Below are 27,661 nucleotides of genomic sequence, written 5' to 3'. Positions count from 1 at the left end.
TACTCAGAGTGACTCAGGGACAGCAGGAGAAAGGCCTTGGACCCATACGGCTCCTGGATTAGAGAGGGAGTGAGGAGGTTGTTCACAAACTCACTAAAATAGTCACTTAGTGCAGTCAATAGTTATTTTTATTAAAGCACTACCAAATTCACTGATTAGTGGAAGGTCATGTACTGAGTACAAGCCTGTTAGGTGTATACAGAATTAAGGGGCCTATCCATTAGCAGATCTTTCTGAAAGACAAAAGATTTAACATTTGAAAATTCCTGGGGCTGCTGTGACAGATATCGGTCATGTACATGACAGATTTTTGCAAACGACGAACGATATTGCATGACATCATTCTGGGACTGGATTTTTTTTTTTGTTTCTATTCATTTTCTTAAAAAATAGTTTGTCGTTTACAGCAACAGATATTTCTAATATCTGTCAGCGATAAACGATAATTGACCAACATGTTGGAGAGACAAAAGACCCAATTTGTCGGCCGCGGGAGTGCACATTTTTATCGTTCAGAGCCTATCCATTAGCAGATAAATTGAACGACTGAACGATAAATCGTTCATCGTTCAAATTTATCTGCTAATGGATAGGCCCCTTTAGGCAGCTACACATCAAAGATAATTTTAAAGGGCCTTTTCAGGAAACAAAACATGTAACAGAAAGTCTATATTTGGAAAGGTTAGTTTGTGAAATCATGGAATAAAAGGCCTGGTATAGTGTGTGTGTACGCTAGTCCTGGTCTCTAGAGGCTTTAACCTTACGTGCTAAGGATGCACAGATGTAGTGATAAGTGTACCCAGTTCCCAACCAAGCATCATACTCTGATAGCTTTGTCAGGTTAAAGGAAGCTCCTAAAACTATAAGTAGTAATTGCAAACGCCACTAAAATTACAAGACACTGGAAAAAGAGGTTATACTTTATACCTTTGCAAACAATGTGTAATAGAACCTTATATTTATATAGCACACCAAGTGTTCCATAAAGCAGTGTATAGGGGATTGAGCAAACAAGATATATATGCAAAAAGGAAAACAGAGAAGTTTGCATCATTACATATCGATGTCCATGTTACAATTAAGTAGAAAGGAGGAGAGCACCTACATTCTAAAAGGGGATATAGTTGGACACAAAAAGGGTGAAATCAGAAATGTTCTGCAGAGGAAGACAAACCAAAGACCTTCCCTATATAGCCCATCACATGTAACATGCCATCAGAGAGAGAGACACACACACACACGTTATTCTCCACACCTACCAATACTCTTACAGGGAGTTCAATAGGAGTGGCAGAGCAGACAGCCTCATTGCCATGAGACTGCTGATCCTTGGGAGTCAGATTAGCATGCACACAGATTCTCCAATCAAAACTCAGCACATGCTCCTCTGACTCCTTGGGCTGTCTCATGGAATCAACTATGCAATGTATAAGAGCTGATGGGCCCTCAGGACTCCCAATGGGTAATCCGAACCTGGTAACTGAACCACCACTTCCCAGGTTCCCTTGACATCCAGCGTCTGGGGCTCACGCAGGGAATAGAGGGCCTGATTCAGAGCCGGAAGCCATTTGCGCTCGCTCGTTCAGGAGAAAGGGGTGGCTATTCAAATGAACCGTTTGCTCTTTGCGGTCTGTTCACGCCTCTAGGTCTGAACGAGCGAACAAAACATGCGGTCGTTTTTTGGAAAACTATGCCCCTGGCCGCTCGCATCCTACTTCATGTCCGCTATTTATTAAATTAATCGAGTACATCGACCAGCGTATGAACTGCTCGCTATTCTTGTGCTTGGTTTTTCCTACCTCAATCTTGCGAGCAGTTCTGACTATAAAATAACCCAGTGACGTGGTCAATGACGCTGCTGTATTAATTATGCACACCCTTAAAACGCCCGTTTTGACCTTTAAGCATGCCTGCTGAACGATCTCCACTCCCCGTTTTCAAGCACCTTCCCCCGTTACCACCCACATACGCCTCCTCCTGTCACTGAAAATAGCAGACATTTGCTATTTAGCGAACAAACGATTTTCGGCCGCACTGACTGGTTCGCGCATGCGTATTACGATCCGTACGCATGCGCAGTTGTGCAAACATCGCTCGGAACGAACGAGCGGCCGCTTACGAGCGGCTCTGAATCAGGCCCAGAGTTCCCCCTAGAGTGTCGCATAATGAAATCAGAAACTAAAAAAAAAAAGGCATAAAGCACACCAGTTAATAGACTAGATGCTCAGTGTATGTATATATATATACCCACTTGACAGGCAATATAGGAATTTGCATGTTATGGAGCGTACACACGGTCAGATTTGTTAGACTTGTCAGATTTGTCAGATGAACGATTGAACGATTAAACGATCTGAACGATTTGAACGATTTGACCAAAGTTTTGAACGATTTGAACGATTGAACGATTGAACGATTTTTGACTGCATTAAAATGAATGGAATCGTCCAAGTCTGACTGCAAACCCATCAGATGTCAGATATCGTTATCTGACAAACGGGAACGCGCATCGTTGATCGTCCAGGCATGTCAGATATGAACGATTTTCCTTCAGATATGAACGACTGAACGATTTTTAAATAGTTATCGTTCATATCTGAAGGAAAAATCTGATCGTGTGTATGCACCATTACAAGTGTTTAAAAACACATTCACAATTGATAGAATGATCTCCCCATTACACCTTAGCAATTAGTGACATGTATACAGAGTTTAGATTGCCAATCTAACAAATAGATATATAAATAAAAAGCTATTTAATGTTTTTCCAGATGTGGGAAATATGGTTAATTAGCAATTACGCTAATGCCGTAGACGATGAGCTGACTAATGAGACGCCCACCAACTGCGGCTGTAATCCGCTGCAGTATCCAGCGAAAATGAGCTGCATCAACGGACAAGAGAGCAACCCCATGGTTGCTCATATTGCCCAGCGGTACATGTTCGCTAGTGGAACGGTGTCTTTTGACGCAGTCACTGACACTGGCAAGCCACAGAGGTGTGTGCTGACGAAAGCTATCCCCCAGTCACCGCCAAGGAATGCCCAACGGAACTTCATGGATCTCCATGTAATTCTGATTTGCGCTCCCCGGCGGTAAAAATCGGGGTGCACAAAGTTTTACAGGTATTCAGCTCTGAATCAGGGAGTCCCATACAGGTTTACATAGAAAGCAACGCAAGTGCAAATGGGCAGTAACTTATGCAACCATTCAGCAATCTGCTTTTAATAATTAGCAAATATCATATCTTGGTCACTGCAGAACTGACTGGTTACAGAAGGAACTGCAAACACCCAACTACCACATGACCCTAACAAATCATAACTGTGAAATAAAAGGAGAGTTCCCCATTTATCAGAAAACTGGTATATTTAAACAATCTTATTGTAACCTACACGCAATTTGCTGTACTATGTTTACTAAGTGCATAATCTACTGAAGGAACTATACATTTTGCAGGACTTACTCAATATAGTGATACGTTTGTGCATTGCTACACTGGGACCCAATATATTTCCCATACACCCTGCTTTTATATTACAAAGGAGGACTCGTACTGGGAACATTGCAATATTACTGCTTTCACTAATTGGGTGGGTCAATTCTATATATGCAAATTGGTGTAACTCTATGGCAAATTACATCTTAGCAGTTAATATTCTAAGTGCCGGTTTTGTGTGTTTCTGGCGGCTTTACGGCGATATTGCAATAGAATACAATAGAACATATGTTAAAAACATGATAGTGAGCCTAAGTCTAGAAACTCCATATTTACTAAGCATCGCCTTTAGAAACCGCCGAAAAACCACCAACAAGTCCTGCCCAAATAAATTAAGTGGTTGTGACAGGCAAGATGGCTTCAAACGCATGTTGTTTGAGCTATCTGGATAATCAGGAGAGGAATAACACTTCTAATGAAGGCACTTATTACATATTGAAAAAGAAGTCAGAAACTTACTGATATTGCTACATACTCCTTACTCCCCAGTCTACCCCATCTGTGTCACACCTGTCTGTCTGTCCCTCCCCTTTAGAATGTAAGCTCTTACGAGCAGGGCCCTCTACTATCTTGTGCTTCTCCTTACTCTACCTTCATCTACTTCTTACTCCCACTAGCGCACCTAACACTTAGTTCCTTACGTTCTGTTGCTTATCTGGGTGTTATGGTCGCTAATGTAGTATAATATCCATGTCCTTGTCTTGAATTGTACTGTAAGTCGCTGGTCAACCTATTTGTTTATGTACTATGTAAGGTGCTGCGGAACACTTGTGGAGCCATATAAATAAGAGGCTAATACAGTATTAATAATTCTTTTATGAAGGAAATACTATTTTATGGATATATTCATGGAAAAATGATTGTATCATTTTATTGAGAGCAATATAATTTAAAGATTATATTAAAAGGGGCAATATTAGCAATTATTAATTGGTGTTTAAAATGCTATTAAATGATGGAGGAAGCTGTATATATTTTATGATGTGGGTACCATTTATATAGCCATAAAATGCTTCCCCCATCATTAAAATACTTTCCTACACACCAATTAATATTTCCCCTTTAACATAATACCTAAAATTGCTGTTAAAACAATTATTTTTCCACTAATATATTCATAAAATAGTATTCCTCAGAAGAGAATCATCAAAGTAACAGTTTCTGACTTCTTTTTCAACATATAATTGTCATCATTATAAATGTATGGTAATTCCGCTCATTCTGATTGGCCAGATAGATGTGTCTGTTTTACATCGGTTTGGTCAAACCCTTAAACCCCCCCCCACCCCCACCCCACAAAACCAATCTAAAACAGATGCACATCAGTAGTTTACAAAACCCCATCAAAACTCCTGAATGGGAAATACAGAGGGTTGGTCCTTCAATTTCCTGGTGATGGGCAGCGATTCAAAACCTCTGAAAAAAAACAGACGCTTGGTAAATTTAAAACTTAGAGTTGCCTTAATAGCCCAACAGCATTTCTGACTAGAGGACGCTATCCCTAAAAAGTTGCTTAATTATAACTCCACATATTTCTTAAATCAGTCTTTATAGCATTTTACAAGCAGTCCAGAAAATCAGGCACTTAGGGGTCTGTTTACTAAGCAGTGTTAGGAGACAGAGTGAAAAGTGATAAGGTGCCAGCCAATCAGCTCCCAACTGTCATTTTTCAAACACAGCCTGTGAGATGGCAGTTAGGAGCTCATTGGTTGGCACCTTATCACTTTTCACTCTGTCTCCTAACACGGTTTAGCAAATAGACCCCTTAGCCTTAAGAAGCATGAAACGAGCCATCTTGTAGAGGGCAATTTTAGTTCATGCTCTAGACATCCAGTGGGTAAATCAATGACTCAACCACAGAGGTCGCAGGCTGGGATCACCATCGCAACCATTGGAGGTCACGATGGTGGACGCCGCCGAGCCGCCAGCCGAATAAGCCTCAGCTTACTCAGGCTGGCAAGCCTGCGAGGCCAGGACACTGTCGATCGACGCTGTCCCTGGCCTTACCACTGCCGAATACCGGGGCTTCTGGCCGACCCCGCATTGCCCCTTAAATGTCTTTGTCTGTCAATCAGGCAGAGGTACAGAAGGGGCTGCATGCGACTATGCAGGACCCATTTTGCACACTCGCAGAATGGGTCCTGCGCACGAGCAGATTCCCGATAATCAGCAGGGGGTGTCATACATCTCCTGTTGCATTTGCATAATAGCAAGAACGGAATTTCAAAGCTGCCTGCGTGCAGCGTTGTAATTGCGATCCTTGCTGAATCACCCCCATAGTACCTAAATACAAATCATTTTTGTGAACTCTCCATGGGTGTATGGCCAACACCCAAAAAAAAATAATAAATAAAGGTGAAAGAGGCATAACATATAGGGAGTTGGGGAACTACTTGATTGAACGAAAGGGAGAGCATTACTTAGAGGTGTCAGAGAACCTATTTCTGGCAGGTGATATAAAATGCATACATCACTCAGGTTCCCATACACTGTGAAAGCGACCATGCATGAAGATTACCATTAATGTACATCAGCATGGTAACATCTAAGTGGTTTCTATTCCACCTTCCTGCAGAGCTGAGCTTATTACTGCCATCATTCTGCAATAGCAACATATTTTTTTAACCTGTTATTAGCCATCATTAATTTTAATATGTACTATTCTAAATTTGCACAATTTAATTTCTAATACTGCAAATGTAAGTTATACACATCATACACCAGGATATCTTTATTCCTTAATGCAGAGGTTCCCAAACTCTGCCATTACAGTCCCAGGTTGTAAGGATAGCCATGCTGGAATCCAGATGGTTAAAATCAATTGACTAAGGTACCAATTAACTCACTTGTGCTCAAGCATGGATATCCTTAAAACATGTACTGTAATGGCGGAGTCTGGGAACCTCAGCCTTAATGTGTACGCACCTTCCCTGATACTGTCATTCGCGAGGCTGACTTAAGGTCCAGGCAGTGCAATCCATTATTGTGTACAGCCCTTCTCCATTGCTCACCATTACAGCTGAATGCTTATCTCACTTTGCTTTTTAATAAAGCAACTGTATTTCTTTATCTGCAGAAATGATACATGGTTATGAGACTAACGCGTTACATTTCTATTGTGGCAGCTAGGCAACGATCTATGGGGTTTTCAGTTTATAACAGAATTCTGTATGCAGGGAGCTTACAACAATAATGTTATTCAGCTTGTGAAGGGAGCATGGATACCAATAGATATGTAGAGATTTACACAACCCAGATAGGACCCAGCAACAGTGTACAGACATTACACATGTGCACAATGTTCTGGACCCTGATCTCCAATTTAGAACGACATCATGTAAACTAAACTGGACAGCCACACCAGTCTTTAAACATGAATATAGCTATGTTTTACATCATTCAAAGGTTGCGCGCTGCTTGGTACCATTAATTCTATTAAAGCCCTGCCATATATAAAATCAGGTGATTTATGCTGGGTACACACTAAAACGTCATATCGGTCACCAGACCGATCTGCCATCTGAACAGTCGATTGGTTGGTAAGTGCGTATAGCATACCAATCAGCTACTTGATGTGCCTGGGCTGACATCACAACTTGATGGGTATTTAAATTTGCCCGCCCACTTGAGTTGTCAGTATTGGCAGTCCCTGCAGCCAGTGTTGGGGAGGTTGTCGGGTCACCCATACACACATGCAGATGTACTGGAATGTCGGCATCGGCTGTGCTGCAGGGCCGACCTGATATGTCTGAACAGCGTTGTTCAAATATATTGGGTGTACACACCCCGCCGATGGACTCGCAATATATCATTTCTTCGATCGACAAACGATAAATAGCAACAAATGTGAACCCAGGATTAGATCAATCATCAATAAATGTTACTGTACAGCCTTTGCCTATTTTTAAGTTAAGTGAATTGTATATGGATGAAACAATGAGTTTTGACTCCGGGTGTACACATAACAGCACCATCCGCAGAGAGAGATCAGAGCAGCTCCCAGGAGTTATTTATCTGATGCCATTAAGTAGAACAGTATATATAGGACTTGAAAGGTCTTAAATAGACGTTTAAGCGGTTTTTGAATTTCTTTCAAACAGTAAAAGAAAAGAAATTTAAAAAAAGAACAGTCCTCAGTTTTCTATTACTCGGGGACACTGCATTTTCTCATGTAATTCTGTACCGGACCCTAACAAAAATGTAGACATTCCGACAGTATGCAGGTGTCGACATTCATGTCGTCGACATTTTAACCATGTCCACATTAGTGTTGACCTTCCGCTGTTGACTTTGTGAATGGTGATATCTTCATCCAGAGGTTGCAAAGAACCTTTAATGTTATTTATTTATTTATTTTTTTAACAAGCTTTCAATCCAAGAGCTGTCATGATGCATGTACAGATGGCGTAACCTTCTTTTAGACACATATTGTGATCCTACATGTTACATGACACTCTTCCCGCCACCTCCTCAACTCTGCCGCACTCACATAAGTGTGAGTGGGCGGTTAGGAAAGAGCTAATGCAGTGTAAACCAGTTGCCACGGAGCCTAAAAGACGATTGTTCCTTCGGTTGTAGGTATCTATCCACTTCGATGCCTATGGACTGAGACAGATCAGGAAACAGCAGCAAGTGTCTTCTATCTTCAGCACAAAAGACTGAGATGCATCAAGCCTTGGTGATAAAGTGGAGTGTGATCAAGTACCAATCAATTAGCTCTAAACTGTAATTTTTTAAATACAGCCTACAAAATGACAGGAGCTAATTTGTCGGTACTTTATCCCTCTCCATGGCTTGATACATGAGAAGAAAAGAAAACGTAAAATTTTATTTGACACTGGTATGGGATTAGAATTGTGTAAAAGCTCATTAGTAGTTTGAAAAAAAAAAAAAATCAAGCAATAAGAAACTTAATAAAAAAAAAAAATGAAATAAATCAGGAAAAAATTGGCCACTTTCATGTAGGTCCCCAGGCTAGCGGCCTGTGTATGAAAAGGTTACATATAATAACTCTAAGAAAGGTAACAATGCTTCTATAAGACACTATTTAATTAACACCCACACAATAAAATCAGATTCTCATAAAGTATTTACCCATTCTCCAAAGAATGTGGGCTTTATTATTCATGCTGATCAATTCACTCCCAACACAACGAGAGTTCCTACATCTACCCGAAACCGGGTCTCTTGACCAATCATAAAGTAGATTTCAAATCATAATCTATGAACCTACTGTACGAGTTTATGCAAACAAGCCTCCATTTGCCTTTATTTAGATATCTCCGTTATTAGCTTCTTTTTGCCTTTATTTATTTTTTTAGAACTCAGACTAAGAAACTGTAGATTTTCCTTATTACGAAATAAACAGACCCTCATGGTGAAATGCTGCGCTCTTAGGTGGCTCATTTGTCAGGCAGTCCATCTTTCATCTGCAAAGAATAGATGTTCTTTTAGCAATGTCCAGAACACCTTGACAAAGGGGCTGAGGAGGAACGGGAGCAGGGGAACAAAAATAAATGCAGAAGACAGAAAATCGCCAGTGGACCCCGGGCAGTGAGGCAGATAATCACAATGAATAATTTACAGGCACGCTTTCATCCTGGACGCCCTGAATCCTAAGGAGTCTGGGGAGAAGGCAGCACATCTGCTAAATGAGTGGAAGAATCGTGGAGGAGGAGGGGAGAGTATAGTCCTGCTTGTGGTACCTATGCAATTTATAAATAGCGCACAAGGACACACACTGATCTTACTGTAGGTATAGGTGTTCTGCTAGAAGGATGAAAGATACCACTTGATATAGATACAAGATGGGAGAATTTAACTGCTAAGAATATATTGGAAATGTGATTTTTTTTTGCTTCCAGGTATTAAGAAGACTTGTGCACAAAGTACTGGTACTATAACCTATGTTCAGCTTCTCAATCACCCCCTGAGGGGAAAATAACAAACAAACAGATGTAAAACTGTGAAAAGAATGAAAATCCTGTTGCCAACAAGGAGGGTTCTTTTCTAGAATGCATCACAAACTGTTGATTTTATTCCAGTAATGCATTCACTTTGCACCAGGGGGATCGAGATGAAAAATTCCCACATGGTTTAAACTGGGCAAAGTAGAACAAACAGACAAACTGTTTATAAAGCGAAGCTATTCCACTACCGAAGTGCCAGAAACTACATTATGTTTAAACAATTTAAAAAAAGAAAAAAAAAAAAAAAAAAAAAAGAGAAAAAGCAGCATACAAGGAATTCAGGAACATAGAAGAACATAATAATTAGTCATGTAAGGAGACTATAAAAAAAAAAACATTTAACAAAAAAATAAAAATTGTACATTAAAAGGTTTAAACGCACCAGAGATTTAATCATAAAATAGAGATTAGTATTTGGCATCCTACAGCTACAGTACCAGCTCCACCCAGTGCCACACATGCACAAGCTCCATCCTCAGGCACTGAAAGTCGATGTTGTCAGAGTAGGGACAGCTTGTGCTTGCAGCAAGATCTCGCTCACATGCCTACGAACCTGCCACTACTAGAGCACAGCTGTGATCTACCGTCTGCCCACCCAGTGCTAACAAATGCCAGGAGAGGAGTGAGCCAGACTTCAGCTCAGTATTGAGGAGAGAGGTGCGAGTGGCAGGAGAACAGCTTTACCACAGTATCAGGGACAGAATGTCTGCAAACATAACACTTAAATTCTTCATTGATTGCATTGTGAATACCTGATAAGATAGAGTTCCTATCCATATACGCAAACTCTAAGAAACGTTCTATAAAATATACTCTTAATATTTAAATCCCGCACTGGTTCTTTGGGAAACAGTTGGGATCCAAAAATCTGATTAATTCAAGAATGTAAAAAACAGATACACAAGCTACATACATAGGATCCTTAAGGATCTGAACCCTATACCTTTATCCCAAAAAGAAAGATGTGAATACATGCGCACACAGAATTGTGTACAGCTACGAGATACCCAGTTAGTGGGAGGGGAAATTATGTGGTTTAGTGCTGGCTACACATGACGGGATATTAAACAATACTGTAATGCCCGGAATCCTTATTAGGCGTGTAGGCAAATGCTGTCATCTATTTCCTGCACGGTCGTGCAAGAAGTAATCCAACATGAACGTTTAGATGGACATTGATCCGCCCATGTGTGGCCAGTGTAAAAGGTTACCATATATGCTGAACCTTTGCAGGCCAATCAGGATGTTTTGAAGTGGCAATCTCAATCAGCAATGTTCAGATGAGGATAGGGAGAACAGAGGAAAATGCAGACGAAAGATGAGCATCTATTTTATCTGTGTGCGTTCATCATTTGTCTCATAATACTGAAATACTGTATTCAGCAGAAGCGACTGGATCTGCCCTTGAATGTACACTGTATGCCCAACAAATTATCATCCTTTATTTACATGGTGTCACTAGGTTTTTGTAGCGCAATACATACGAGTAAAAGTAATGCTGGGTACACACTAGGTCGAAGCCGGCCTGACGATTGGCAAGTGCATGTAATCTTACCAATTGTCAGCCTGATGCGTTGGGCCTGGGTGGACATTTAAATATGCCCTTCCAGTTAAGCTGTCACTCATCACTGGGTCTCCGCAGCACGGTCACCCGTACACACCAGCAGATGCAGAAATATATCGGCCATGTACTGTGCTCCACAGCCGATGCAATGTCTGAACGATGTCGTTCACAGACATTTCGAGGGTACACATCTGCCGATGTGCTTGCAAACTATATGATATATATATATATATATTACACATATACACACACATATACCCAGTGTGTACCCAGCTTAAGGAAACAACTAATTACAATGTACATATAACAACATAACTATAGTCTGCAATTTACATAATTACATGGGAGAAAAACAAAAAAGGAAGAGGGCCCTGTCTGAATATGAGTGGACTCAGAAGGAAAGAGGGTAGAGCTGCAGGATGCAGAGGCTGGAGAGTTAAGGACAGGGATGGTAGGCTTAGATGAAGAAGTGATTATTAGGGGCAAATATAAAAAGGTTAGATGCTGGATGGAAGTGGGAAGAGGTGATGAGGAGAAGGATGTGACAGCCATGGGCAGTGCAGAGATTTGGAAGGAGATGAGTGGTAGAGGAATTTGTAGGTGAGCGAGAGGAGCTTAGAGTTTTATTCTGTAGAGAACAGGGAGCCAATGAAGGGGTATCTGGTCAACTAGTCGACATTCAGAGGGTCACCTCAGAATAGCGACAGGTTCTAAATGTTGATATGGTCATTAGGTCGAAGATCAATATGTAGACATGTATTTAGGTCGACATGGTTAATATGTTGACATGATTTGTTTTTTGTTGATTTTTAGGGTTATGCTAATATAACAGAAAAACATGTTGGTGTTGACATTCTGAACATACCAAACCTCAATGAAACACTGGCAGCAGAGTTAGAACAACGAGAAAGGAAAAGGAGATGGGCCGTTGACTGGAGAATGGCGAGGCGGAGGTACGGAGGCTGAAGGAGAGGACCAAATCATTGCACATGTTGGCCCAAAATAACCAGAAATGCAGATCTAGACTGTAATCATGAATGACAGAATGTGAAAAAGTGACAACAGTTGTTGGCTGTCATCTGCCGACCACACTGACTGGGTTCCATAGGATACTGCCGCTATCCAAGCCTCATTTCACATCTCTACAATCAGGTAATCCTCGCTGACAGAATGGGCTAGTCTAGCATTTACTCATTAATAATCACATTAACTTGGTATTTGTCCTATGATGTTGAGCCATAAAGTAGTCATTTTGTTGATGCTAAATGAAAAACAAACATCTCGCAAACTCAAAGTTGACCTGTCAACATATAGAAATGCATTCTTTTAGCACTCTCTTATAATATTTTTTTGGGTTTACAAATGCTGCAATAGACCAATGTATGGTTTCATTTTATACCCCTTAATAGATTCACTAAAAATTTGCCTGCGGCTAATGGACGCCCGATGGAGCAATTCTATGGTTTCTCTGTTCGGGTGCAAACGGACACATTTCTGCTCAAACCCGCCTGAGGTGGCGAGCAGAAATGTGTGAAAAAACTGCTGTTTGGGCGCGCTAACCAGGACTTCAGACGGGTCTACCCGTTTTATGCAGCTAAACCCAGACTATATGGGCACGAGATGCTCGAAAAGGCATGGGCGCCCAAATAAAACAATTGAATACCACACCCAGATCTCCAGTCACTTTAGACAGGAGATCTGGCCTGATAAAACAAAACAGTGGGGGCAACTCAATTGTGTTAAGTCACACCCATATATATTATTTCAGAAACAAAAAGATCAAATGAAGTCTTACCTTCTATAGATGGGGCCTGGTCTTGTGCAGCATATAACATCTCCTTGAAAGCCTGTGGGACAAAGTACAGCAAATAAGTTATTTTGCACTAATGTCTAAACAAACAAGACCTGTAATCCATTTACAAAAGCAATGTGCTTTACACAGCGTAAAACAAGTTAAGAAAGAAATTATCACTATAGTTAGAAGTGTAGAACCATAAATACCCATCTACTGTTTTTTGTTACTTCTCATAAATGTGCTAGTAGTGACAGAGCAAATTGGTGTACAAGTACAGAAGACACAATTACAAGATTTGCATTACGTTCAAATACAGACTTACATCTATATACAAGGTCTCTCCTTTTTATGCCTCCAGTCTGGAACATATGCACTGACAGGAGGTATATACTTGGCTGAGTTATGCCAATGCAAGATTAATAAGAATTACAAGAAGAGGAATTATTGTAATACTATATATTTCTATAGTACCAATATTTTGTGTATCACTGTACAGTGTGATCAAACCATACAGAGCTTATATAAATTACATTACGACAATTACAAGCTTGGAGAAATAGGAATAAGGGGCCTGCTCCTAGGCACTTACTGGGTAACAGGAAAAAGGGAGAGGATATCCAATGCCTATCGAGTTTTGCTCACTTTATGTCAATGGGGAGCGTGAATTATACATGTGTCTGCACAGATATAGGTTTTTTAGCTCATCAAGTACAGGCTCTGAATTGCCTATAAAAAATAAAAACCTCCCAAACCCCGGGTGATTTTTACAATAAGCATGCTAATCAGACTATTTTGCAAGCTAATCGCCCCAGCTACAGTAGCAAACTAGACAGCCTGGCCAGCATGCTAATTGGGTCCACTGCTGCACATTGCGTGAGAAGCCTAAGCGTGGAGCACATACTGACCATTACCATATCCCACTACCCAGTTAACTGGAAGGAAGGACAGGATATATATTGTAGAATAGGCTCTCAATAGCTTCAGTGGACAAACAGCACGTCACATAGGTGGCATGTTCCCTTTAAAGTCCAACTTCACATTTGCTGGAGCTTTTGTTAATTAAATATGCTCAAAACACATATTATATATAGCAAATAGGCTTCCGCATCACCAAAACAGTGTGCTAGCAGAACCTCTACAACGAATTGATGGCTTGCAATATGCCCACTTTCCCAGCAGCATGACAGATTCCAGTTTAATAAATAAATACTCCAATTAGGGGTGAGAGGCTTTTTAAAGCTTTGAGAACTTGGTTGAAGCAAAAAATAAGTACAGTACGACAGAAGTCCTGGAAGTGTAGCTGAAAAGTGTTGACCAGGGAGGAAGTAAAGGTGGTTAGTCCTGGACTAGCGGTTACGTCGGAGGCTGGAGCATGGAGAAGAGAGGTGAAGCATGACAACATCCTAATGGTCGGTTTTTACAACTAACCTAGGTGGTCTAGATCAGTAAACACACAGCATGAAATGGTAGCTACATCCATGTCCCTAAATGCACCATATGAAGCCACAGATTGCCCCATTACTTATCAATGACATCGTGTGGGCCTGACAAACCTGTGGCTCTCCAGCTGTTGTGTTCCAGCATACCTTCCCATTGATCAGCTGGTAAAGCATGCTGGGATTTGTACTTTCACAACAGCTGGAGAGCCACAGGTTGGCCAGGTCAGATTTAAGGTGCGTACACACGATACGATCAGTCAGCGATAACGATATCGCTGACTGATCTCCCTGCACCTTCCCGGTGTGCTGGATGATCGATATGGATCAAACAGTACACCAGCGACAGGCCAGCGACCAACAATCGCGGGTCCCTATGTAACCTGGTCGATATCGACAAGGTTGGGCTGCATTGCACAGGCAATGGTCAATATCGTTATCATCCATATGTGCCCGCGCATTGCTGGTCGTTTGAGGGTTGGAAGGCACCAAAAAATGAACGATATGGTCGATATCGTACAGTGTATACGCACCAATAGTGTTTCACTTCCCCAGTTAAAATTGCAGAGCACGCTGTAAACCTCAAACATGATTTAAGTAATCCCATGATGCAGCAGTGGACATAGGCCATAAATTACTCGAAAGGAGACAACCATGAAGAGGGTACCTACTATGCTACATCAAGGTACACAAACGGTGGATTTATCATTTAATAACAGGATATTGAGGTATACAAGATATATCCGATGCTGTTAGGTGCCACAATTAAAAAAAAAAAAAAAGTAGTACCAGTATATGCAGGGATTTGCAAATTTACAGGAAACAGACTACTAGGGAATAATGCAAATTAGGACAATGCATGTACTTGTAACTAGAAGAAATGGAAGATCCCTAACAAGACAACTCCTTCATTGCTAAAAGACATGTGACACACCTACTGCTAGGAGTATCAGTGAGATCTATAACACAAACAGGCATGGAACTCAACTCGTCTAGTAACTGAATGCAACAGGTTAAAGACTGTGCAAAATTCTATTTACATTTTCCATAGTCACTTCTAAAGCCTTCATCTGGTGCATACAATGCATTTGATGAAAGGGTTTGCATTCCAATGTTACATCAGCTATGTATTCTAAAAACATACAGCCCTATTACCAATTTTTTACAACATGTCAAAGCTCAGGTTCCTGTTTGGTCTAACATAGAATTTTAAAAACATAGTCTACCACTAGTTTAGGCCACAAGATATGCTGCAGACTCAGGTGTACCCAATGACTCAAAGTGTGAAGAGACCAATGTAAGTAGCACCAGGGAACCTATGTAAGGGTGGGTACACACCTGAACGACTTGTAATTGGACCGATTTTACATCCAATTTCCCTCGAGCCCAGAACATACGATACTGAGCATACACACTGTCCAATATCGCATATGACCAAAAGATATATTGCTGCTCTCATACACACTAAATATCACTGGCAACATATGACATCAAAATTAGCCAAATCAAACCGACAGATCGGTCCGTGCAGCACGGCAGACAGGAAGACGTTGCATGCGACCCGAGGTAGCGCGCAATAGTGCGTACACACTAGCCGATATGCACAATTTGTCATGCCGATATTGGCTAAGTGTTACTGACCTAAGCCTATGACAAAATGCCACATTTGAATAAAAAAAAATTAAATAAATAAAAATGGATGGGCCGTTCAATTTATACCTGGTCACAAAGATATATGAAAACGGATATTGATTTTAGAAAGTGAGCCAGGCACATCACCCAAAACTTAAAAAAGGCCTAAGCTATTTTTGTCAATTTACAGAAACGCCATAGTGGAACTGCAGGGTAAACAAGCCCTTTAAGAAAAAGAAAAAAAAAAAAAAGAAGAAAGCACACAGATACCACAGTAATGGGAGTACGAACATACTAACAAGAAGCACAAAACAGAAATTAGTCATGAATAATGTAGGGGTCGATTCATCATTAGAGGAAGTGAGGCTCAGTAAAACTATCATTTCTTAAATTAGGATATAAAGGAAGGGGAGGAGCATAGAGGCTGCTGGGAAGCGATCAGAAGAACCCTATCAGATGTTAGCTAGAAGGGGCAGGCTGTGCAAAGCTAAGCTTTTCCTAGTTTGTTAAATTGTCCCATGTCGCATTCCCTACTGAGAACAATGGGGACTGCAGTCTTCTGCAGTACTTAGCTGATTGGAGGAGCTGTCTGATACCTACTGCATCCATCTTATAGTGCAGTGTTGGCCAACCTTGACACTCCAGCTGTTGTGGAACTATATATCCCAGCATGCCCTGCCACAGTTTTAGCATGCCCCAATAGCAAAACTGTAGCAGTGCATGCTGGGTTATGTAGTTCCATAACAGCTGGAGTGTCAAGGTTAGCCAACACTGTTATAGTACATTGCCTTAATACGGAAAAAAGCGCCTTAGGGATACGGAAATAGCCATTTCCACATGATTTTGGCCGGATAACTATTCCCTGAATCTTGGACGGTCAAAGGGTACACTTAAAACATATAGGAGAATATCCACTGTACGAGAAATCATTTTAGGACGATATACATATTTTGTGATCTATAAAAGTATTTTCAATTTATGTTTCTAACCAAGAGAACAGGGTTTGTAATGCGCCCATTTGATAACTGCACTGTTGCACAGATCTGTTTGTCGTGAGCCACACTGGTGCTTTGAATGAAGATCAATGGATATTCCAACACCCTCCCACCGCTTTATTCTCATAAAGGGCTTCAAAAACACACATGTTCTTGTAGCAGCCCTACAAATTAACCTGTCATTTCCTCTCTGCCATCACCCAGCACTGAGCTGCTCCCGGCTGACAGAGAAACTATTTTTTTTATTTAAAACTGACTAGGAAATAAAAGTGCTCTGGTAACAGAACAGATCTTTGCTCCAGGACAGAAAATTCTATCATGGTTTTAGAGACAGATCTTCAAATACATGGCAAGATCCTATTATACAGAACTGGACTATTTACTGCCATTTATTTGTATTGGCCATATTATGCATAGTTTTCCAGAGAATACGGAATTATTCACATCCGTCCCTGCTTCATTGGAACTTACAATCTAAATTCCCTAACACACACACACACACACACATACACACACACACACACGACTAGAGGATGTTTTTATGTCCAAACCCAATTAACTTCCAAGTATGAGACGAAACCCATGTAAACATGAGCAGAACATACAAACTCCACACAAATACAGTCTTGGTTGGAAATGTAAACCATAAACCCAGTGCTGTGAGGTAGGAATCTAATAAAATAAAAAAGGAAAATACAATCCATATATTTTAGAAATTAAAAAGTCAATTTTTTACTTGAGAAAAAAAATAGAAAATCACTTTCCACATCAAACAGGATAATTGTTAACATGACAAATTTGCTATATGTAAGCTGTGGCTTACAGTCTTCACAAATTGCATGATCACATTTGTGGAAATAATGAGCAGAAGAATAGAACCAGTTTGATCGTTCTCAGTGATGTAGTTATTTATAGGAGATGACAGAAGTAAAACAAATTTTGAATATAGTGGGGGTAGATGGAAAGAAGATTTATATTCCATTGCATCTATAACTCAATAAAAAAAGATGAAGTCTTATCTCAATAGAGTGTGCGATAAGACATTTTCATTTCGAAAACACGTGCATTCCTTACCCACAACAAGTCCTAACATACAAGGAAACAAAGGATTAATGCTACTCGATGAATACAACATAACCAGCAATACCTACACTAGCTGCGGCAGCCTCGAAATTTAACAGCTTACACGCTACATTTAATCTGAAGCGAAGAGTGACCTAACCAAGGTCACAGGGATCCAATTTGGCAATTGAACATACAAATTTACATAGTAAAACAAAATTAATCCCCCCCAATAATAAGGAGATCAGCATGACAGGAAGAAATCTGTGCAGGACAAGGAGCTTGAATATTTCGTGAGAAATCCCCTAATCGGACACTTCCCTTTTCCACAGAAATACTACATATCACTAGAATTTAGGCTTTGAAATCAGTATTTCTTAACCAGGATAGTAAATTTCTATCTTGGAAGTCTTCCTTTGCAACGGGCCCCAACTGCTCAGTCAAGTAAGTAGCTCAAGATAGGCTTAAAAGGCAAAGCTTCAGCTGACCAGGTGTGCTTTGACCTGGTGAAATAGGTATGTCACATTACATAGATGTGCTTTTTCAATTGTGCATTGCATGTTAATTTCCAACATACAGGTGTTCAATCTATTGTCCTCTTTCCACAATCGATTACTTCAACATGCAAGTGGCACAGATGATAAGCTGGGCTTTCATACGCAAAGCCATGCACCCTGCTTTTACAGCGGTAATCAATTAGCCATCTCTGTCTATTAGTGTCTCACCTTGGTAAATGAGACATAACAGATTGGACAAAAGAAAAAAAAAAAATCTACATATGTATTAATGAATAGAAACGGATGGGGCTGGGATTTGCCTAATTTTTCTGCATATGATCCACAGAGGGGCTTAAATAGCCATCTGATTAGCAGAACGGCATACGGCTGAAAATAGATTAAAAGTAGAAGCATCTGTTAGTGGCCATGTCAAAATATAACCATGTTCCTCTTCAATTATTAGGATTCTGGGTAACAGTCTACTTATATGGAATACATAAAAGATCAGCAATCATTTATATTCCCAGTCAGTGTTTTTTTCTTTAGCTAAGCCCCGCACCCTGCACGTTTTGCAGTTGAGACAATGCGCAGTCTCCATTCGGAGCACCATGCTGATTGGCTAATGCATTAGCGCTTCATCCCTCTGCAGAACTCCTGATTTGACAAGAAAGGGCTGGAGGAGGTCTGTGCTGCCCACATCCTGTAGTGTTAGATGGCACAAAAAGCCAGACACCCACCCTGCCCCCATCTCAAGGCCGGCTCTCAGGGCTTGTTGCACAAGATAGCGGAGACAAAACTTATACAGCGCCTGCCTATATCTATCTATATATCTCTCTATCTATATATATTTTTTTTATTTATTTATTACACTCACAGCCATCACCACAATGCCCAGCTGTGCAGATATTAGCCAGCTAGGGCAGTGCCGACATAGCAAGTTTTCCCACATAACTGTAGGGTTGCAATGACTGCGGACATAGTGCGTCATTATAGAACGGCAAATCGTGTTGGTAACAAGGAAATAAATTCCCCTTTTGCGTTGATAAACCTTTTTTTTGTTTGTTTTTTTAAATACATTTTTCAATACCAATTTTCTATGTTGATTTATTGTGCAGAAGGCTCCTTACACATGGATAAACAAACAATTCAAATAACTGGCTTCCTATATGGATATTTCACTCAGACACAGCCAGTAATGGAGAAATAAGTCTTACCAGCATGTAAAAGAAACCCATCGTATAAAATCCATACTGTTTCCTTTGGGATCACCGCCTTTTACAGAATATCATTGCTGGCTTCTGAGATCAATTATATCATGTGTCTTACTGCTGGCCCTTTGTGTCTGTCAATCTCGCGCTTAGGTCAATAGTTGTTCTGCGCTGCACTTTCCTCTCTCTATTTCGCCCACCTAGATTGCCAGACCATACAAAAGCTCTGCCGCAATTTAGATAGACTTGTCACAATGTCTAATAATAATAAAAAAAAGTTATCTGCTCAAAACTAGCTGGATGTAATTCGGTAAGTACATTTCTGTATAATAACCAAGAGGATAATAGACAAATGAGCTGCTAAAGGCAAAGCTTGCACACTGTACCTGATGTTACAATAGGAACTGGGACACTTTACTGCACCCTCTCCTGCTGCCAACTTCACCCAATAAAAGTATTATGGGGGAAAGACTGTTTCCTCTTCCTGACACAGGAGACATTTAGCTGACATCAACCAAGTGAGTGTGTAATCCCTCACCTGATTGGGAGCAATATCTCCCCCTCTAATTTCTGAAGGGCTGCAGAGAGTTGTACCATGATACTAAAAGGACAGTCTTGCAGCATTATCACAGCCTAATATTTGAAACCAAAAGCCTGTGACGCTACCCTGCAGCTTAATAAGGTGACGATTCAAATGTTTTGGGCGCCTGTAGCTCCCATCTAAAGTGACGGGAGCTATTCAATTATTTGCGCAACCAGCCCTGTACTGGTCACGATGGCCGCATTCCCGCTCCCAAATGTATGGTGCTAGCCGCATAAAGCAGATTCTCCTGCACTGAGTGTCAGGTGCGTTAAAGAGCGCCCAGCCCCAAAGCCCTACTTAGCAGAAATCTGGACTGGGCGCCCAAAACAACTGAACAGTTCCTGGTCCGTTTAGACAGGAACTACAGATGACCAAAGCAATTCAATTTCCACCTAAGAAACCTACTTCTTATAGCTCAACTCACCTTAAGCTGGGCACACAGTGATAGATATATATCGGCCATTCCACTAAACGGCCGAATATATCTATAGTACATCGGCGAGTGTGCACACCCTATATGTCTGGGAACGCCATTATTCACAGACATATCAGATCGCCCCTGCAGCACAGCAGATAACCAATATATCTCAAAGATAGAACGTCATCTACTGGTGTGTACAGGTGACCCGCTGACCGCCCATACACATGCTGCAGGGACCAGTCGATGAGCGACAGCTCAACTGGGTGTGCAAATTCAAATGCCCACCCAGTTGCGACATCAAGCCAGACACATTGGGCAGATGATTGTTAAGTGTGCATGCACACCCACTGACCTAGTGTGTACTGAGCTTTATGGCTATAGTGCAATGTCCACTAGAAGTGGTCTTACACAGCTGACATTAGCCAAACTTAATAAGGGATAACAGAGTTTGCACAGCAGGGCTTCTTGGCACAGCCCTGCAAAGTGACTGGAAAAAGGTGGAAGTTTTAGTTATGAATTATAGTCAGTGGGCTTGATTCAATTCAGAACTATGCTGAATAGCCCCAGGATGAAGCTCCCGGAGATATTCAATTCACAGCACCGATTGGTCCGACAGTAACCTGGGTGTTTAGTCGCGAGTACTGGCATTCTCCAACTAAAATCCTGGCCGCGAGGCTGTTATCGCCGCGCTAAGCCCGGAAAACAGCCTTGTGCCAGGCACTTTTGTCGGATTTCTCCTCACACCCTTCGAGGGTCGCGCGAAGAAATCCTTTCAATCGGACCAAACAGCGTGCTGAATTGAATAGCTCTGGGAGCTCCCTCCCTGGGCTATTCAGCATCACGCTGAATTGAATCGAGCCCAGTGTTCCCTGTTTACACCACACGCTTAGCATCAGGTAAATTCTATGTACTAAAGTGCATTCAAATGTTTTAATTCTCCAGGGTAGATTTACTATAGCTTCTAAAACAGAAGAGTGGAGGTGTTTCCCACAGCAACCAATCAGAATAGGTCTATCATTGTATAGAATACAATGGAGAAAATGATAGAATCTGGTTGGTTCCTATGGGTAACACCTCCACTTTTAAACTTAAATTTACCTCTCTGTGTTTTAAATTACTATTATGAAAAGTAAAAATAGAATACCACTTTATATCAAAATAGCTATTCGGGAACTAGGTATAACCCACTTAGGGTCAATGGCCCAGGAACTAATGTTTAATCAAAAAGGGCTCTGCACGCACTCATGGAGGTCCTAAAAGGCAGAACAATGCTTATGAACAAGGAAAGCATGGCAGAATATGATAATGAGGGCAAGTGGCCTTCACATGTAGTGCAAGAGCAACAAAGGAGAAGCACAGCATTAAGCCAAGGGCGCACCAGCCTAACACTTGACTTATGGCAATGTACCACCAATCAAAATAAAGCAGCTAATAATCTGATGTTTTCCAATTAAAGCCGCACCTTTCAGAGGAAAATCCAATGCAAGACAATGCATACTTTCCCCCGAACCTCAGCCTTGCAATTAAATAGATAAAATAACACTATTTCTAACCACACAGAAACAGGAAGCTGTTATACTAGGTAAATAGGAGTGCGAGTACACGCCAAGCACATTATGGATAAGCAGGTGTAACTTCATTCAAGTCCCACTGTGCCCAGTATTCACCAGTGAATATCATTACCTTCATTGTTATTTTGGACCCTGTGGATAGTTTGCTTACAGTAATGGGTCCTACACTGGGAAGGTGCAGTGCTGAGACACAGACAAATACTAAAGCTGTAAGCAGCCCGCCGTCTCCCACAGATCTCATTAACTAAACATGAAGGCTATAATGAAAAACTAACCTGAGCACTACGAAAAGAAGAAAGTTCTAGTTTATGAGAGATAACCGAATTAATAGGATGGGCATTTGATTTTGCAGCGGAATAAAAATACCTAGTGAATAAATAATTGGTGGAGCTTCCTCACGATCACATATTATGCAGCACTGCGGCCACAAATCCTGTTCCAGCATTGTAATACTGTACTATCAGGAAGTATATAACCAACATATCCACATTTGTCAGGACTGGGCCAAGAACTTGTTGCTAGTGTCTTGGTTCAATGTACATCTATACAATATATTGAATAGAGCACACTCAGTACTGTATTGTCATTGAGCAGGATGACTCACTACATAGGATTATGACTGGGCAGAGAACTAATGACACCTTTACCCAAATTATTTGGTTTAACCATTTATATCTGTGGAAAACATACTGCACAAAACCGGCTGTAACAATTTTATAAGATAATGGAATAACCTATAACTACAATGTATAAAATACATCTGACAATCCACTCATTGTCATTGTTATTTTCCCTATCAATGTAGAGCCTCACAAAGACAATTTTATTGAATGAAGAAAGGTTTTTAAACCAAGAACAGAAAATAAAAGATAAATAGCTGCAATGTTTCTTTAATCTAGATAACATCCATGTTATAAACAGGTACCTGGCTGCCTCAATACTATCACAGCCAGAGCAGCATATAAGAGTATACTAAAAGCTAGACATGTTTCTGTGACAGATGGGCTGTTACCCTGGCTACCATACAAATGTATTTCATAGATTTAGGAAGTTAGACAATTGCTGGAAAATTTAAAGCTATATCACTACTGCGCTTCATACACTCTACATGAGGGGCTCCCATTTAGGGTCTACATGGTGCTACTGATCGTACATTTAAAATGTCCTCATACTATCCCCCACATATTGTATATTTTATTATTGAAGCTAAAACTGTTAACACCTAGGGGCCTTTTTCTTATTAACCGCATTGTGCCCCAAAAACTAACATCTGTTATCGGTGATATTTGCAGCAATGACAGATATCATAACAGTGCAATTTACGACTGAAGCCATGTCAGGACAGTGCATTTAATATTAGGCTGTACTAACAATGACTTTGCCCCAGTAACAGTTTTTGCAGTGCTGAAGGTGGAATGCGCAATGTCCAACTCTAGGTCTTCGGATCCCTCCTCGTAACCCACGGGCTACAATGGTTAACGCCATATGAAGATGACATTAGCTATGAGGGCTAAGCTCATCGGAGCTTGCTAAATTGGGCCAGATCGTATTCCCCACTGAGAGTAAAGGGGACTGCTGTCTGAAGGTATAGAGTTCAATTAATGCTGCAATCACCTCCATGAGGCAGGACACCGTGTTATAAAGCTACAGCCCATCACAAGCATGGCCATTTAGGCATCATCCATGGAAGGTGTTGCATAACACTCCCACTTCTATATAGAGGGCATGGAAATTAAAGGCATGAAAGTACCAGCCCCCAAACCCCTCTTACTCAGACAGTTATATCAGGTGCCAAATTTCACCTTCCAAATCATAATGCACACAAACTACTCAGTTGACCATTACCATCCTATTATTACCAGCGATACCCACATCACCCTGGAATCAATACCACCATCAGCCTGTGTGACTGATACACTGTGACTAGGTAACAGTGAACACTTGTGTACTGTTCGCATGTTTGTCATTACCGCAGGAGGCTAGGCATGTAAATCTAGACATATATGGTATCTATGAAAACATCACAATCTGGGTTTTTATATTTTGTGTGATATTCATCAGCAAACAATTTTTGGGGTTGATATTACAGAAAAGCTCAGCAATGCAGACTCAAATTATAAACAAATAAAGTAAAAGCACTTTTATATACTCTACAGAGTTTAGATTGTTCATTTCAGAACAGATATGGAATAGGGGAAGCAGTATGGTGTCAAAATAAAAAATGTTACATTTCTCTAGGGTTGATATTTTCTAAATATTTCAATTGAAAAAAACTATTGTGTTTGGATGCTGTGTTATCCATGTTATGGGGGCTGCACACGTCATACCAAGGTAGCCTTTTATTTTCATTTCTAGTACATTTATTTGCTAAATTTTTTAACAAACCATCAGTAGAAAATAAGGGTATTTTTGTTTACTTATTTAATTACTTTTGTCTTGATGACATTATATAACTCAACATGGTAATAATTTCAGGTTAAATTAAATACAAATGAAAGGCAGAAGTCGTCCTGAAACGAGAGGAAAAAAAAAAAGATATAGAGAGAAGATATATATATATATATATACATACATACACACATACATACATACATACATACACAAACACACACAAAATGTATGCGTCTCTAAATTATTGCTGTGCTGCATTACCTTGCATTTTTGTTGCAGCCACAGACACTTTGATAGGTGCATTTGATATAAATTCTATACACAAACTATATGTCCGAAATTATTAATAAAATCAAAGACCACTCCTAGATTCACTCCGTGATTTCGCTTCTCTACATCCACTTATACATCCTGGCAGCAAGCAATTCTTGTGGGCGAGACTATATGGAACCTCTAAGTAAAGACCTTCGAGATTATTCAGCACCATAACAAAGAAAAGCAACAAAACATGCAAAGTGGTTGTTTCTGTTCCTCTTCATATACCCTTTGTTCTAGATTTAAGCCATTTCATACAACATAGCGGAATACGGTAGCAAGATAGATAGACCTTTCTGATGAATTTAGTGCATCAGAAGAGTTTGGCAATTTTATCCATTATTTTTAAGGCAATCTCATAAGTTACTGTGCAACCAACTGTAGTAATAGAAAAATATAATGTAGAAATGCATCCCAAATAAATAATGCATATAATCAAACACCAACATTAGCAAGATATTGTACTACTGTCAATAAAATTCTGGGTACACTTTAAGGGGTCCTAGGTGATCTGTAGCACGGACGTAAATCATATTTAGCAGGATAGATGGGTAGCAATACACAGTTTATCATTTTCTTTGTTTTCAATCCAAACAATAACTCTGATTAAGACATAAGACACAACATATTAACCCTTTATATTAAATAAACTCAATGCTGACCTCATCCATGAATGCCACATGGCATTACCGTATTCATGAAAATGCACTTGTTACAGTCATTTATATTGACAGCCATCTATTGAGAATAGCTCATTGGCACCTCAGATCTACACCATGTTCAAAACAAAATACATTGGACATACATGTAAGTGATTATATTAGGATGATGGTGTATACTGTTCCTTTATATTAACACCTTGCTTTATATGAACTTAGTTGATACATAACAAGAAATTCAAATAGGTGTGTACCAGTTTGACAGCTCTGTCATACCGCGCACACATGCTTCCCATATCTTGGTTCAGATCTCATTAATGTATATAAACCTCTACCTGAGCTATTAGCCTCAGACAACGCTGTTCCACACCCCTCCCTCACCCCTTACTCCAAGGCTTTAGGAGAAAAAGCTGATTCAGCTGCAAACAGCCAATGCCCCTGGCAGAAGGTTTGTACCCAGCTGTCACACCTCTTCTCCCACCTGGTCTACACTGGTAGATTAGGTGCTGTGATAAGCGGATTGCCGCTAATCACTGCGTGTCCTTCTCACTCAGTGTAATGACATTACACTTTTACTGGACTATTGTCAAGCAAGTAATACAGAAGTTGTCAAAAGGTAAGAAAATGGTTTGCAGTGTCTGGAAACAAATGTAATGGGGGGGGCAGAGAAATCCAGGACTGGTGGCCGGGCTGAATGACCCATTGGCTGGGCTGGAAGGACCAGATGACTATGAGGTGCATATGGATGGGAAGAAGGATTAGACAGGTCACCTGTAATGGTAAAATATATTGCTTTTTTAAAATTTAAAGGCCACTCTGAGAGGGATCCCAGCATATATAAAGGACCTGCTCGTGGCAGCTGTCCCATTTACCAGGGATGGCACATGCGGCAGGTAGGAGGAACTACAAGACTCAGCATGGACCAACATGTTGGGACTTGTAGTTGTACACACATGCTGTAGCTTCAAACACTGGCATTATCAGATAGTTGAAATTGATCGGACATATATAAGTAGTAAAGAGATACAGTAGATTTAGATAAAATAGGTTAGCGATATACAGATACAGTAGATGTACAGATACAGTAGATATATAGATAAGAGATTAGATAGCTATATATCTACTGTATCTATGTATAGCTAAGAGTACATATGGTACCACTGGCGTAATAAGGCAGCTCCATGTCCCCCTCTCACCTCATACTGGATATACTGTTTCCGCCACTCCGGGGTGATGTGAGCGGATAGATGCTCTGCGAACTTCATCCTGAGCCCGGGCCCTCAAGGGCCCCGCTCCTGGCCCTCAGAGACCCGCTGCTGCCTCGTCTTCCTCCTCCGCCGCCGCTGCCGTTGGATCCCGGGGACTGCTCCGACTCATGTGTCCCGCACTGTCCGGTCGCCTCCCCGGTTGTGGCGGCGTGTTGTCGTTGCTCCCTGCGCGCCCGCTGCGTCGTACTCCTGTGAGGTGCGGGAGCCGGTGCTTGCTGCCTGTGTGACGCCACTCTCTGGCCGCTGCTTCACAGCATCTCCCAGTTCTGCCTCCTCACTGGCCACGCCGCCATCTTGCCAGCACTCCCACTGCGTCTGCGCAGTGTCCACCCACACTCCACGTCAGTGCCATGGCAACCGCATTCTGTGGCGGCAGGGAGGAGACCGGCCAGAGCTCACCGTGCAGAAACTACAAAGGTGGGCGTCAAAGGATGCAATAATATTTGCATGGGGCGGGGCTTTGCGGCGATGCCACGCCCTTTTAGTATGCAGCAGTTTGTGTCTCTGCAGAACTATGGGGCGGAGTTGACACAGGCTCCGCCCCCAAGTTTGGAAACCGCTATCCTGTTACGTCAGGCAGTGAGTGAGTGTGCTGCTGCTTATCGGCAGTCGCTCCACAGTGGCACATCCACCAGCAGACGGTGAAAATACTGCACGATTACCACACAGTAATCGTCAAGTCGTTTTCATGGTGGGTACACACTGGGCTATTAAAGTGGACGACTGAACGACATCGGTATCACTCAGTCCTCCACCTTGTCGCCCATTTTTATCACAAAAACGATGAACGATAACGA

At 41.1% G+C, this 27,661-nt stretch overlaps 1 protein-coding gene across 1 annotated transcript in view; it reads right to left on the bottom strand.

Moving 5' to 3' along the window:
* The window catches only part of XPR1 (xenotropic and polytropic retrovirus receptor 1), a 124,618-nt gene extending 97,363 nt beyond the window's left edge, over positions 1–27,255 (bottom strand). Inside the window, exons 1-2 of the mRNA XM_088447154.1 lie at positions 26,793–27,255; positions 12,827–12,878 (exon numbers count right to left, since the gene is read on the bottom strand). Coding sequence (XP_088303280.1) covers positions 12,827–12,878; positions 26,793–26,861 — 121 coding nt within the window. The 5' untranslated portion in view covers positions 26,862–27,255. The remainder of the gene's footprint in view (positions 1–12,826; positions 12,879–26,792) is intronic.
* Between the last annotated feature and the right edge of the window lie 406 nt (positions 27,256–27,661).

This window comes from Taudactylus pleione, unplaced genomic scaffold, assembly GCF_031769625.1.
Source record: "Taudactylus pleione unplaced genomic scaffold, aTauple2 ptg000421l, whole genome shotgun sequence".
In the NCBI taxonomy this organism is placed as follows: domain Eukaryota; kingdom Metazoa; phylum Chordata; class Amphibia; order Anura; family Myobatrachidae; genus Taudactylus; species Taudactylus pleione.
Note: the sequence above shows the minus strand (reverse complement) of the source record. Positions and strands in the feature narration are given on the sequence as shown.